A 16,533-nucleotide genomic window follows, 5' to 3' on the forward strand; every position below is an offset into this window, starting at 1 on the left:
GACATATTGATGAAAGCAAAATATGAGGTGACATTAGTATGTGTAGTGGATGTACCTGTGTTTGTACATTGCCAAGCAGATTCTTAAACTGTTTCTTGTACATTAATTACGAAATACATTCATTTCCCCAGATTTTTGGCACTTTTTCCTGGTGGTCTTAAACTCCTTGTCGGTAGTGTATTTATTTATTCGGAATAAAGCATTTTCTTTGGAAACCCAAAACAGCTTCCATTACATGAATAAAGATCTAAGATTCCCTCGAAAAATCCAAATTCGTCACACGTTGTTCGTAATGAATTTGCCCAGACTTTAGCCTCGTGTCCCAGCTATCTTAACTTGCAAAATCCCTGTATCTTCCTACGGAAATTTCCTCAGAATACCTTAAATCTGGCAATTATCTGCTACCCCAAGAGCTCTTTCATTCATCCTTGGGCAAAATGATCCGGAGGTAGTCACTGCCATTGTTTTCTACGGCCCTGTTCCAGCCATACTGGCGACAATCGTCATAAAATTTCTCGCCCAAACAGACCCTTCTTTAATTTGCAACCCTCTTCTCAAAATCCACAGCAACCTCGAGTTCTGGTTGCAAACTCCAAACATTTCACACTAAAAATCTAGGTAAAGGTAAAGTTCCAAGTTCATATAACACAGTTCCATGAAGGCACATTTACAGGATGTGGGGGAAAGGTCATTTTGGAGGTAAAGTGATCAGCATCCCACTCTGTCTGCTTTGAACTCCAGGATTGTTCCCATGCACCCATTGATATGAGGCTGTTCAGCCCCAGAGCTGCTTTATGCGGGAACAATGTGGAATAATTCAGACCTTTATTCACCCACTCTGGGAATCGAACCCGGATCTCCTGCCTGGCAGTCAGATGCCCTAATGACTACACCACCGGAGCCCTAAAACCCTAGTAAAAGTCTAGTGCAATTAGATATTCTGCTTTGACGTAACAAACATAAAATTGCCTGAAGTCATAGGAGTAATAGGCGATATGTGACAGCAACAAGTGTCGCTTGCAAAGGAACCTACAGTAATAAATGCAACCTTCCGAACGGAAGTAACTAGACCAGCAAGCGGCACGTGTTGCTTTGTCGCTTGCGTGTCATTCGGACTCAGCCGTTTTTTAATAGTGTGCATTGTGTCGCCTCTGTCTGTTGGTAGTGAATTCACAGTGAAAGCTTGCTTATAGACTAAGGGAGATTTCACATCGAAGCAACACGCGACCCGCAACACATGTCACTTCAGGATTTCATCAATCAAACACAGGTTTGTGCCGCCTGCCATGCTCCTATGCTGTGAAATGTTGCTGTTGATTGGCTCGTTCCAAAGCAACATGTGTCGCTTGTCGCTCCGGTCTAAAATCTCCCTAAATGAGCATGTTGCTTGTTGCTTTGGTGCGAAAACCCTGTGTCGCTTGTTGCCTGGTGCTTCAACCTGAAAGCTATCTTGTGGAAATTTCACACCGAAGCGACAAGCGACACGTATAATTCACACCCAATTTTCGTCAAAAGACGAAAATCCCAGTAAAGTATCAGCATGTAAGGGTAAATAAATTACAGCTGATACTTTCCAATACCGATACATTGACATCAGTATTGACTCAGTTCTAGTTATTGCCAAATAATTAGGTCACCTGTGTTGTGTTTCCTGCTTTAAATTCTAGATATGGATGTGTGATTGTCTGAATGTTAGTGAATAGTTCTATACTTCCATGCAATGTTAACTGGACATTATACGAGGGTGGTTCAGCATGCTCCGCCCCTGACATAGAAGAAACCCTCGTAGGAAAACCAAATCACTGTCACTTTTCAACATAGTCCCCTGCAACATTAACACACTTTTCCAATCGGCCTTCCAGTGCTTCAATGCCAGTAGAAAAAGAATATTTTGGTTGGTCCTGCAACCAAGCATTCACAACATCCATAACCTCGGAATCGCTGGCAAAATGTTTTCCACGAAGGTGTTTCTTCATGTTCGGGAACAGGTGGAAGTCACTGGGGGCCAGATCTGAAGAATAATGGGCAAGAGGGACAATTTCGAACCCTGCTGCATGAATTGCAGCCACCGCAACTTGGGAGGTGTGGGCGGGAGCATTGTCACAATGGAACAACAAACTACGGGCGAACATTCCGCGGTGTTTCTCCTTGATGGCAGTACGTAATTCTTCAATTAGGGTTACAGAATAAACACCTGTGATTGTCTTTCCCTGTTGGAGATGGATTCCTTCTGCATCCCAGAACACAGATGCCATCACGTTGCCCTTTGGTGGCTGAACCTTGAATTTCTTTGGGGGTGGAGAATGGGGGTGTTTCCATTGCATGCTTTGGCGTTTACTTTCGGGATCGAAGTGGTGAACCCACGTTTCATCCATTGTAACAAATCTCTTCAGAAACTTTGGCTTGTCAGCCTTTATTGTCCGCAACAGGTTCTGACTTTCACACGACGTGTCCTCTTTTGGTTGACCGTCAGCATTCTCGGGACCCAATGTGCAGAGATTTTTTTCATTAACAAATGATGATGAATAATTGAATGCACACTGCCAGTTGAGATGCCACATGTGTCTGCTATATGGCGGACAGTCACTCGCCGGTCTGCCAAAATCATGTCATGCACTTTTGTAATCATTTCTGCTGTGGTCACCGTTGCAGATGAGCCACCACCATGCTCACGTTCACAGGTCTGCCGACCACATTTAAATTCACGGCACCATCTCTTCACTAGATCATATGAAAGGCTAGAGTCTCCAAGAGTTCCCACCATATTTGCATGGATGTCTTTCGGTGTTAGATTTTTCTTGAGTTAATATTTTATCACTGCTCGGACCTCAGATTTTTCCATTGTTTCACATGTGGCTACACTTCTTACTGATAATCAACGTGTAACGAAAAGAGAAATTGTTGTAAATTCTTGAAACTTTGTGAATATTAGTCTAAAGAATGAACAATGTTACATATAAAATTACAGGTCTCTACTATCACTGGAAATGGGTCAGGGGCGGAGCATGCTGAACCACCCTCGTACATTTTGAGAGAGCTTCTCTTCTCTCCTTTTTAGGTAAACATTTTTCTTCTTGCCAGTGGTGGGGATGTAACCTATGGGATAGTTACGTAGCACTCTAAAAATTGTAGAAATTCACAACTACAGTTTAATCCCCACTAGCAGCAAAAGAAATCTTTCACCTGAAGATAAGAGAGTTCTTTATTCAAAACTCAGTGTTAGAATAAGTTGTTGATATTGTAAAATAAAATAACCTGTGGCTCAACAGCCCTTCAAGGACCTAGGGCGATCTCCCGACTGCCAGTCTCCCTCCCACAATCCTACCTAGAGGTGTGGAGATCTTGAACCAGTAATGGGGTGGCGTGGGGTCAGGACGTCAAATCCTCAGCCATTATAGGAGATTTCCAAGACCGGGTTATGCTACTCATTCGTAGCTCCCCAATTTCCTCACGATGGTGGGTTGCCACCGGTCCTATACACAGGCCGAGAACACGGAGACTGAACCCAGCCAGATTCGAACCCATGCCATCCCGCAGTCGGAGTCCACGGAGTAGACTGCACGGCCACGGAGGAGGCCTGATAATACTGAATTGTTGTGTTAAGTCCACTTTATGCACAGATAGGTTAATCAGTACTGGATCTACAGTTTAAAGTGGGATCCAAACCAATGTGCTATGTGTCTCCACCAGGTATCGAATCCGGACCTGTTAGAATAAGTAATAGCACTAAATAAAGGATGATGTCCAATTAACATTGCATGCTAGTGTGAAAATGTGAAAGATTCTGTTTGCAACTGAAGGCTTGTACTATTGCTTATCCAATGAGGTACACCCAGAGAAAATTTTAGTGTTTACCTTTGGATTTATAAAACATGCAGCTACATAATGACATTATAAAACATGCAGCTACAATATGACGAAGTTTCAAATCTCATGGTTATCGAAGGGAAATAACATAGTTACAGGTGTAACATTTTCAAACCTTAACCTTGCATATTCTCTAAACAAATCATACGATCACTTTATACTTCACAAAGTTAGTATTGACATGTATTTATTCATGGAAATTTATGCTGTAATTATTCATTATGAACTCATAAAAATGATACTGTTATGGGCATGGCTCAGAAATAAAATTAAAGAGCACACTTTCAATTAACAACTGCCATATGTCTGAGAGTTGAAGAGGTAAATATGAAAATTTTTCATATGCAAACAATTTTAAAAGATTAAGATTTCATAATTGGACAGTAAAAATAAAATCAGTTGTTTCTTAATTGTAGTACAATTTGAATACATTAGGGGTGTAACTTATCTGCTAACATTACAGCAGGGGCATTCCATGTGAAAGTACCCATGAACCTCAATTTTTAAAATTAAATGCAATGCTGTACCTTTATCCTATCTTGTGAGTGAGCAGTCTAAAATTGCCATTTGCAAAGAATTCAAGTATTATGCATAATTAAGTTAGAAGGTACCGTGCGTTCATTTTGACTCCTGGCCGAGATAGCGTGTGACTGCAGAATGGCGAGACACGGTGCAGATGACAGCAGTTTCGACCTGTGACGTCCCGCTTATTTTTACGCACATATCTTTAACATGCAGAAAATTGTATTTATATTGCATATAGAGTATTAACTTGTGTTATAAGAGATGTTGAAAGTGATGGCCAACTGCATGTTGAACTACCTTATTAGCAGTACGGGGATATAGCAGTATAAACACTCTCTTTCCTTTACTGACCAATATTGCATTTATTATTGCACCAAGACCATACGGACACCGAATGTGGATAAGAAGTAAACCCCTCTCACTTACCTACATGCCTTCTCTCTTCTGTTCTGGCACCCCCTCACTTCCCAAATGCCCCTCTCTCTGGCACCACCTTCTCCAACACTGCCCAAATGCAACAACACTGTAACTGCTCTGACAACTTGCGTATAGTAGGGCCTCCCCGATGGCATAATGGTAGCGTTGTTGCCTTGTAATCAAGGGGTCCCAGACACAATACCCGGTGGAGGCACAAAGTGGTTGAATTCCAGTTTAAACTGAAGGTCCAGTCCCGATTAGCCTTACTTGGACTTAAAACAACAAATCACCAACCCAAACTTGCGAATAGTGTTTAATCTACAACGACACCCGCATGGGTAAAACTTTCCTTCTCATTTTTCTTAACTTTATCTTTGCATAATGAAATAAAAATGTTCAAACTTAATAAAATTAGGTTAGTCATTGAAGATATTATTATTTACATGCTTTGAAACAATTAAAATTCAGACTGAAGAAGCAATTTTCTTCTGAGTATTTTTTACCTAGTGTCCATCCTGCCAGGTTAACAATGGCAAGAAAACAACTTGTAATCAGAACAAATATGTCATTCAAAATTTGATCAAAATATGCCAGGAATGTGTGAATGCAGTTGACCATCACTTTGAACAACTCTTATAACACAGTTTAATACTCATTATGCAATATAAATACAATTTTCTGCACGCTGAAGACATGTGCGCAAAAATAAGCAGGTTGTCATGGGTCGAAACTAGCGGCATCCACACCATGCCTTGCAGTTCTGAGTCACACTCTATCTCGGCCAGGAGTCAAAACAAACACACTGTAGTAGGTATTTTAGATATTGTTAGTTTATTTTAACTTTTTGGTTGACGTTTCTTTTATATTGTGTCTCACCCATGACACCAAAAAACTGTTAATTTCTCTTTCAACTTTTACATTTCCCCCTCAGCTCCACTAGAATATTCAAAGGTCAATCCTTCTTTCTTTGTCTTAAATAATTTATTTCTCATCATTTGACAATTCTTCTTAAGTGAAGTGTCATGTTTTTTATCTGTCCCACCACCTGTGACACAAAATTGTTCATTTATGGCTACAAATATTGGAAAGTACTTTCAGGGTAGTTAAGATGAACAAACAGTGTTCAGATTCCTATTCCATTGCACAAAAACTGTAAGAAAAATGTTGCTTAACTATCAGTAGAATAATTACTTTATATCAAAAATATAGTCCATGTGCCCCACATGTAACAATGGAATAGCAGCTGTAAAAAAAAGTTAACACATAACAGCTAGTTTCGTACAGGCATAATATAAATCAGTTGTATATAACATGTACCAGGTGGTTATAATTAAAGTGACGGTGTTCAGAGTGGTACAGCACGGGCTGTAATGAAAGTAGCAGCCTGAAACTTCGTAGATATGCTAATGAAGCTATGCGCTCGCAAATTATGCAAAAAAAATATAGTTCCAATTCTCGCCACCAGGGTAAAAACAATGGCGCTGTAAGCAGTCAAAACGTAACTCTGACATCAAAGTCGGTGACATTGCCTAACCATTGTGTGAGCTCCCTGGTTGTTGTTGGTGACGCTTGTTGCTTTTTTCCCTTTAGTGATGTGAATATTTGCCGAACATTAAAATGTTTGAATTTTTCCGTGTAAAAAGTAATGGCTATTGCGAAGAAAGACCGTGCACTGCTAGTGAAGTTGTTTTACCAGAATGGGAGCAATAGCAACGCTGCACTGTGGAAATATCGCCAACAGAAAGGGCTGAGAAGAGGGGCCATGTCAATTAAAGGGCTAAAGAAGATGATGAAGAAATTCGAGGAAACAGGTGAATTGGGTGTTGCACCAGGGAGAGGAAGGCGTGGACGAAGTTGCTATATCTGACCGTGCAGCACATGCCTCAACTTCTGCAACCAGTGCTAGAGCTGTGGCACGTGAATTGTCACTCCCCTGGTCAACAGTTCGCAAGGTTTTGCGGTGCATTTTACACTGGTATCCCTACAAGATTCAAACTGTGCACCAACTGAAATCACAAGATATTCCACAACGCCGTGAGTTTGCCCACTGGTTTTTGGCACGCACGGAAGTGGATGACATATGGCCGGGGAATATTCTGTGAACTGACGAGCTGCAATTTTTTTACTCTGGACGGTGCAGTGAATACTCAGAACTGTCGCATATGGGGTTCCACTCGTCCACATGTTGTGCAGGAACAACCATTGCACTCAGTTTACGTGACTGGTTGGTGTGGGTTCACTAGCTCCTTCATTCTTGGTCCGTTTTTCTTTGAGGAGATGACACTTCGAGGGCTTGTTAGATGAACAGTGGCATCTGCACGTTATAGGGACCTTCTTGTGCAACACGTTATTCCAGCTTTGCAAGAATGGAACTGTGAACACACCTCCATTTTCATGCAAGATAGGGCAACACCACATGTCGCTCGCCACGTGAAAGATTTGCTTCACTAATGACCGCATCATCTCTAGGCAGTTTCCAGATGCATGGCTTTCCAGATCCCCCGACCTTAATCCATGTGACTTCTGGCTGTGGGGATATTTAAAAGATCGTGTCTATCAGGGACATGTTCAGTCTCTGCCTGATCTGAAGGCTAGCATACAACAACATATCGCTCAGATTTCACCAGACATGCTGCGAGAAACCGTCGACCATGCCGTGTTACGAATGCAGCATGTTGCTGAATTGGGAGGCCATATTGAACAGTTCTTGTAACCATAGTTCCTAATAAACATGCCAGAACCATTCTTCTCATGTGTTTGATCTTTCCTGCCTTTTCCTGTAACTATACCACGTTTTGACTGCTAACAGCACTTTTTTACCCTGGTGGCGAGAATTGGAACTAATTTTTTCTTTGCATAATTCGCGAGCACGTTGCTTCATTAGCATATCTACAAAGTTTCAGACTGCTACTCTCATTACAGCCCGTGCTGTACCACTCTGAACACCATCACTTTAATTATAACCACCTGGTATATATAACATGACTAACTTAATTAAATCTGAGAATTTGACATTTTGGTTTCACTTACAAATCTTTCACTTGACTTAGAAATCTAAATAGGAAAATAGAAAAGGAAAGCAGGCAGACACTTTAATTTTTTTATGCTTAAAGAGTGCATTAATTTTAAAGCATTTACAGTCTTTCAGAAGCAAGTTTGAAAAAAATAATACAAATACACTTACTTGGTAGGTTGAGTTCAGTCGCATATTTGCCCACTAATGACGAAAGTGGTGGTGATGGGATTTCTTTTATATCGAGGAAACGGACCAGACGACCAGTGCAACAGCGAATATATGTTGAGGTTGGCGGACACTGAATTCTTAGGAAAAGTAAATCCCTACGATGGAAATTCATGCCTGGTGGAATCAAATGTTTCACTGAACAGAAAGACAAGTGATTTTCTCGGATCCACCTGCAAGAATTAAGATATATTGCACATAAAAGTGGAAAAGAAAACCTCAGTTATTTGTTTTTACTCGAAAATTTGTTCGGAGTGTTTTTTGTTATCTATGCATAAACAATTTTTTATCTACAGAAACCAATAGTAGTATTGTTTGTTTAATAAACAGGCATTGTTCACTTGAAACGAACATAGGGTAAATATGGATAACACGGATATAATTGGAGGAATCTGTAACAATTGTAACAATTCTGCATGCTTCCCCACAATGCAAATAGCAATAAAAAATCACATGTTTACATGCCAAGAAAAGGAGCAGACTTCCATGGTGGAGTGGTTATCACAGTGTCATTGGTCCCAGGATTGAATCCCAGCCTGGGCATGGTTTTGATTGAGTAGTCGTTTTAAGTCCACTTTATGCACAGTAAGGCTAATCGGGACTGGACCTACAGTTTAGAGTGGGAACCGAACCACTATGTGCCTTCATAGGATATCGAACCCGGGACCCCTTGATTACAAGGTGACGTCGCTACCACTGCGCCATCGAGGGAGTCTCCAGTCTATGGAAGTTAGTGATTGTTCCTTCATCAATTTTATCGTATCATCATTCATTCTCATCGTTGTGATTAGCCAAAAGTTGCAAAGGCGACACAAAATAGCCTAATTAAAGGGTTGGGTATATAAAAACCAGCCTGCCACATCTTGTCAAGAGTCTCCTCATTTGGTCTCAAACTATTATTTCTTCTCCATTTGGCCATTCCACCCCTCTCCCCATCTTCGCCCTCCCTCTGTAGCTTCACCACTTCTTAATTTTTAAGCACATTAATTTGGGAGAAAGTTTAATTTCAGACCAAGTGAAATGAGGTGGCTGGTTTTTTGTACCCAATCCTGTACAATCAATCAACCAACCAAGCAAGCAAGCAAAGGTGTAATGTCAGGACAGAATCAGTGTTTCCATGTGAATGTGATTTTATGTATTGTATATTGCTTTTTACATCACCAGGTTAATTGCAACAATGAGAATAAATGGTGAATTGATGAAACATACGATGTAAAAACTGTACTGAAGGATTCAAACCTGGAATGTATCCATGACTCAAAGTGAACTAACTAACTCTCACTCACTCACTAACACTCACTCACTCACTCACTCACTGTCTGTCTGTCTATTGATACATCGGCATCGATACAGTACATTAAGTGATGGTTTTCACATATCACATTTTTGTGCATTGCAAAACTTCAATGTCCCTAGCCATGACAGATCTTATTGCAGGAGAGGTGGTGTTAACTGGTTGGTCATTGAGGGGGTCGCACTGGGTGTTTGAAACAAGTTTAATTTTAAGGAAGTGTTTCTATCATATATTAGCTTGTTTTATTTATTTTTTTTAGTTTTTTTTAAAATTTATTTTTATATTTTGGTGATCATTATTTTAAACTTTATTTTCAATACTTTATATTGAACGTAAAAAATATTTAGCACTTAGCTCATTAAATATTACTAATATTGTTACATAACCTGTTATTGAACCTAATCACTGCACCAGTAAAAAATATTAAAATATATACTTCCAATATTACAAGAGCAGCATTACAAATTAATTTCATCAAACTTATTTGTCTTCGTTAGTGGGTGCCCTGGTGCATTCAACTCAATACGAAACTGTGTGTTCTTTGAAGGTATATGACTGACATATGAGACATTTATTTCATTCATACTTCAGGTTTGTGCGAGTTACTCACTTCTATATATATTCTTTCGTATGTCTAAAAATTAAAAATACAAAATTATTTATTAATTATGTAATAAATGTGACATTGCATATTTTTTCCCTGGCTGTCACAGGGAATATAACACACTCGGTGTAAACTACCCATAATATACCATATTTACGCGAGTATAATGCACATTTGTGTATAATGCGCACCCTCGTTTTTGATGGTGTAAAGCAACAAAAAATATATCTCGTATATAATATGCAGTACAATTCAGGTGTCAGAAATGACTTGCAACTGTTGCATTCACCACAAGACCTTGAACTTCCAGATGTTAGGCTTTTCATAGGAGAGGGGGGGGGGAGGGAAGAGGCATGGTTCAGTAAGGAACGGGACCTGCATTTGTCACACCTCCCTTGGTGGACAGGAAGGGAAAATTGCTCTTCTTGCATTCCTCATCAAGATTAGATCGGCGGATCCTTCTGCCTTAGACAACAAGGGCACTGTTGCTAAACCGATTCTCACTAAATGCTGCCTTCTCTAGAGTTTGGACACAATGTGTGTGACTACGATATCTTGTTCGCCCTCCACAAAAACGAGAGTGGAAAATTGGTTGACAAGAGGACAACAAAAAAAGGGGGGGGGGAGTTTGTTTTGTAACGTTTTTATATCCACATATCACAAACGCTACATAATTGGAAAATTTCACGTTAAAATATTAGTTTAATTTTCCGCCATCAGAGGACGTTGTCCTCGATAGCTCAATGACCAGTGCTGCCTCTTGCGGCAGACTTGGTACAAGCGCGCAGGGCGTAAAACACCTCCACAGTGCTTCAACGACTTTTTAACCGACGGGAAAGAGAAGGTCAACTCCTTTCGCACAACATAGCCAGCGAGAGACGTGCCCAGTGTGCTGCCTTGACGGACGGAAGTTTCCTCGTTTGCCATTTGTGGAATGGGCCAATATAAAAGAGGACAGGGGCATAAATAGGGCAGCGGCACTACAAGGACTTTGAGGCCGAAGTTTGTTTGGCGTAGGTACGTAAATTCTCTCTGCTGTGATAATGAACTTAACATCTTTGTGCCGAAGTTCCACGTCGTGTTCCCTTTAATCAGGCATAAGCATTGCACGTAAAACTTTTGTTGCACTCTGGTTTCCTCCCCCCTTTTTTCCCCTTGTTGCGTGCCACCCTTTTGGACGCCTTGAACGCCTTAAGTGAACTAACGAAAGATAATTAATACGTCAAAATTAGTGGGAACAGAACAAATTAATTCTTACTTATTATTTGGCTCAAAAAAAAAAAAAAAATTTTTTTGTCGCTAAAGATTCTGGTTTTCGTAAGTGATTCCTAACAAGTGAACCTTTTGTGCAGCGAATGAGTATTGCAGTTTTTGCCAATCTTGTGATGCGTTCCTTAGGCTGGCATTTGATAATTTGAGCTGGTAGTCAAAAAAGGGCGTCAAGTTGAAGTCCTCGTCGCAAAAAGCAAAATTTACGAACTTTCATTTCCCCTTTATTAATTGATTCGGGACGTTTGTTCCGTTTGCTCCTTTCCACCTTTTCCACGGTAGCATTAAGAATCAGGAGAATTGGGGTAATATTGTTTAAATGGGAAACTTGTTAACGTAAAAGTAAATCAGCGTGATGCAAAAGAAAACTTGCTTGTAGTAAACGCATGAGCTGTAGTGTATCGTTAATTGTTAAATCTTTATGTTTGAATGGGTCGAGGGAAAACTCAATATACGAACTGAATACGTATTGTTAATGGAGTGAATGGTTGAAGTCAGTTAAATTTATACACGCAGGACGTGTTTTTTGGAATTTTGACGTGGACGCACGTCTCTTGTGAAATTAGTATTTGACTTATGTCGACCTTGTTGATATTGGGCTATTTTTACGTGTTGATTGTTGTTTAAGAAATACATGATATTTGTGCTATGCAATACGCTGTTGATGATTGAACATAGTAAATGGTAATTTTACCTTACTTGAAATCTATTGTGCGCCAGCAAATAAAAACGCACATGAGATACGCGTCACGTGGTAACCATAGACTGATATCAAAGGTACTACTGGGTAATTTTGTATTTACGTGAGTGCAAGACCAAACAATAAGAGTGGATGATACAGTAATTGAGAGTGTGAATGAACTCAACGGAGAAGGCACAGAGTGCTATTCGTTGACGGACCCCTTTAATTTTGTGTGTGCTTTATATACATATATATATATAGGGTGTTACATTTATTACGGGGCTTTGTCTCGTGCTTCTCGTCGACTTTGCTTGTAGACTCCTGCATTCTCGTGCGAGAAGGGCGACACAAAAATAGTATTTGTGATATATAGTGTGGGTTTTCACTTTAACCTTGAAGTTGCGACCGCCGCACAGCCGCTTCCTCATAAACATCTCGCGCGATCGTGGCTTAACCCCACTATACCATTACAGTTTGTGAAAACTTTTCTCTTCTCTTTACCGACAGCGTTGAAGGGTTTGTCAACCTCCGCTATCCAATACTGGATAAGAACTGCACTTTTTTTTTAAATACAATTGGATATAGTCTATATTTCACTGTAAATTATTTTTAATCTGAAGTTTTTTCAAGAATGCTATTTTCTTTGGTTACACTGGTCAACAATGAAAAATTTTCAAGAATAGAAATGGGTGTTTCTTATGTATTTTGACCCCCTAAGCACGAAAATGTTATTAGTTTCTGTGTAGCACCCACAGTTTTAAAAATATTTCATTATATAAGAATTGTTATAATAAGCAATGCTATACATACATATTACGCTTGACAGGAAAATTGTGTCGTTTGTTCCCGCATGTTAAGTTCCCCCAACTGGTACTGTTTAATACTGCGGGCTCGAAACGAATGCACTGGAGTCTTAGGCTCACAGGATCAGCCAAACCCACCCCCCCTCCTTTTCCTTTACTCGACAAATGTTTAACTTACATGAGAAATGTGATATGAGCCGGAAAATTGGTACAGAGTACCTTGAAAGAGCTTCGTGCAAGGCGTATCGACTGTACACAACATGGCAACAGTGCATCTGACTCATTGTCTATTGTTTCTGAACACCATGTTCTCAGTCGTGAGGAAATGCTTCCTTTGTTTGACTGTTCATTGACGAGTGTGATTAGTGCGATGTAAATATACCTTGTGCTGAGTGTTTCGTTGTCTATTTTTTATTGGTTCAGTTGTGTTAGTGTTTGTACAATGTCACGGGAATGTTTAAATCATCCAAATAACTTTTGCTACATCTGTGGGGAGTACACTATTAAATCATGCAGACGACATGTGACACCCGTACTTAAGAAATTGTATGATCTTTATTTCGGGTGCAAGTTAGGTGATCAGGATCGAAAATGGGCACCACATATTGTCTGTGTGAACTGTTCGTCTCGTCTGAATGGTTGGATGAAGAACAAAGGTAAAGTTGCAATGCCTTTTGCTATCCCGATGGTATGGAGGGAGCCGACTAATCACGTAGATGATTGCTATTTCTGCATGATTAAAATAGCAGGGATGAAGGGCAAGGATAGAAAGAAGATCAAGTATCCCAACATCAAGTCAGCTATTCGACCCGTAGTGCACAGTTCCTCCTTACCTGTCCCCGTTCCTCCAGAGACATGGTCATTGGAAGATGAAACCCAGGTCGATGCTAATACAGACACGGAGAATGAAAGCTCTGATTTCGATTACGAAGAAATGACGCCACATCTCCTGACACAAAACGATTTAAATGATCTTGTTAGGGACCTGAATCTTTCTAAGGCACAAGCTGAACTTCTGGGTTCGAGTCTGAAACAGTGGAATTTACTACAGAAAGATGCTAGGGTTTGTTTCTTTCGAAATCGTCAGGCTGCCTTCACACCATTCTTTGTCATGGAAGACTCACTCTGTTACTGCAATGATGTGAATGGTCTATTTAATGCTATGGGACTGAAACATATACCAGTGGAATGGCGACTATTCGTTGATGCCTCCAAAACTAGCCTCAAAGCGGTACTCCTGCACAATAGCAATGTTTATCCTCCTATTCCCGTAGCTTATGCCACTAAAATGAAGGAAACATACAGCAGTATGGAACTTTTGTTGAATAAAGTTCAATATAACATCCACAAGTGGCAAATCTGTGCTGACTTTAAAGTAATTGGGATACTTACAGGATTACAATCTGGGTATACAAAGCATTGCTGTTTCCTTTGTGAGTGGGATAGCCGTGATCGAAAAAGTCACTACGACACAAGGATTTGGCCTGCCCGTACACAAATGGAACCTGGTTGCAAGAACGTAGCAAACGTTCCATTGGTGAACTTGAAAGACATTTTGTTACCACCACTTCACATAAAACTTGGACTTATGAAGTCATTCGTTGTTGCAATGGACAAAGATGGACCTGGTTTTATGTACTTACATCAGAAATTCCCTGCGTTGAGTGAAGCCAAAGTGAAAGCTGGTGTGTTCGTTGGCCCTCAAATTAGACGGCTTCTTCACGATCCTGATTTTGTCACAGCTTTGAGCCCTCTTGAACTGGACTGCTGGAATTCTTTCAAAAAACTGTGTTCTGACTTTTTTGGAAACAAGAGAGCAGACAATAGTGATGTGTTTGTCAACGAACTACTACAGTCTTACCGTAATCTCAGTTGTAACATGTCTTTAAAAATGCACGTTCTCCACTCACACTTGAATTCTTTTCCTGCTGGTGCTCTTGGACAAGTCTCCGATGAACATGGGGAACGATTTCATCAGACCATATCTACATTGGAGCAACGCTATCAGGGGCAATGTGCAACAAGTATGATGGCTGACTACTGTTGGACACTACTGCAGGATAGTAGTGGCACCCATAAGAGGCGCAGCAAACATCCAAAAGTAATCTAGGTATGTATGAAAAATATTTCACTAGCATTTTATGGACTTTGTGTTGATATATTAGTATTTAGAGACAAAATCATATTGTTTGAGCATCATAGAAACCTAATAGCATTACATAGCGAATAGTACACTTTACACAAAAACTGAGGGTGCTGTGGAAAAACCAATGCCAGATTCGTGTTCAGCAGGTCGAAATACATGGGGATAACCCATTTTGGTGCTCGAAAATTTTACAAAGTTGAATTTTGTAGACCAGTGTTACCAGAATGAAACTGAAAACGGACGAGCTGATTTTTCCTATGGGCAGATGGGTGCTATTTAGTCAGTGATGGAGAATATTCTTGTTAAATTGATGAGGGGCTAATTTTGGACACATGTATTCTTCTGTGTGGGGCCAAAGAACATTTTTTCTATGCAGATTATGTGACTCGTGTGTTTTACAGTGACTGGGTAAGGAGAAATGAGTGGATAAACAAGGGCTGCGGCAGGCAATATTTTCAGGGAGCAGTCAAATTTTGTGCATATCTAAATACCATTAAAACTGCTTATTTGGGCCAAAATAACATATTTATTTATTTATTCTCATTTGCTGGGGAACTGTGGTGATACAGTCGGTAGGGTGTCTTGACTGACACGATGTAGACCGGGCTTCGATTTCTGAAGTGGGTAATCTAAACCGCCATTAAGTTGTTGTGGAGCTTACCCAGTCTCAAATAAATGAGTACCTGTGGATAACCCTGGGGTGGAGGGTAAAGGCTGCCCAAGCATGGTGCTGATCACACCTTCAAATTGGCCAAGATCGAAGGATGTGTGTGGGGGTAAAGGTGGTCGGAGCATGGTGCTGATCACGTCATCTCCCACATCCCCCTATATGTATGTGTCACGACATGTGCAAAGTGCACGGGGAACTTTACCTTCACTTTTCTCGTTTGCTGGGGGGGGGGGTATCATTAGTATTATAATTACTAAAAGTGTCAAGTATTACTGCCCTGATTTTGTTGTTCACGTGGAAGTGAGCCCCTTACACCAAACATCTTACTTAACCAATTAACATAAGGGCGAAAAACATCCCTCCTCCTGTGCCTGTGGCATCTAAAATTAAGTAGTTGCTCCTGGATAAGTACATTCAAGGAGCGTAGTTTACAAGTAGAAAAAAAATCACCCGTCTTCCCCACACTACTGTACAATAATTGCATGGTTCAGCCTGTTTCTCTCTCTTTTTTTAATGCCCATATGGGTCGGATATGTCTGTAGTGCTGTGAGCATGGGAGAGCGTAAAGCAATGATCCTCCCCCTTCTATCTTTCTTTCTTTCTGCAACTTGGGCAGGAGATGAGTGAGCACACTTCTGATAAGACTTTTGGTGCCGAGGACCTTCAGCTCCACCACCTGTTTGTCTTCACTTCCCTTCCCTCCCGTTGCCAATGGTTAGAGGTGTTTGTGAGGGCAGTCCAGCACCAATGTTTTGTCTGGTGGCTACAGAGCAATGACTCATCCGTGAAGGGGGGAAAAATGGCATTGTTTTGAATCATGTCTCCCAAGGTTGTTTTGCTTTGGCGATTAGTAAACACAAGCACCAGACACGATGCTAAGAATAATATATAGTTGTTGCTTTCCTTAAGTGAGAATTCACACCGAAGAAACACGCGACATGCAACACGAAACATGTTTCGCATGGAAGCCAACACTCAGTAATCAATGCAACCTTTCGAACCGAAGAGACATGGC

General features: G+C 40.5%; 1 protein-coding gene across 1 annotated transcript in view; it reads right to left on the minus strand.

The window, feature by feature from the left end:
• TAF1B (TATA box-binding protein-associated factor RNA polymerase I subunit B) overlaps positions 1 to 16,533 on the minus strand; it is a 54,512-nt gene that overhangs the window by 10,071 nt on the left and 27,908 nt on the right. The window contains exon 7 of the mRNA XM_083140841.1: positions 7,994 to 8,223. Coding sequence (XP_082996967.1) covers positions 7,994 to 8,223 — 230 coding nt within the window. The remainder of the gene's footprint in view (positions 1 to 7,993; positions 8,224 to 16,533) is intronic.

This window comes from Lepisma saccharinum, chromosome 19, assembly GCF_977018435.1.
Source record: "Lepisma saccharinum chromosome 19, izLepSacc3.1, whole genome shotgun sequence".
Lineage (NCBI taxonomy): Eukaryota > Metazoa > Arthropoda > Insecta > Zygentoma > Lepismatidae > Lepisma > Lepisma saccharinum.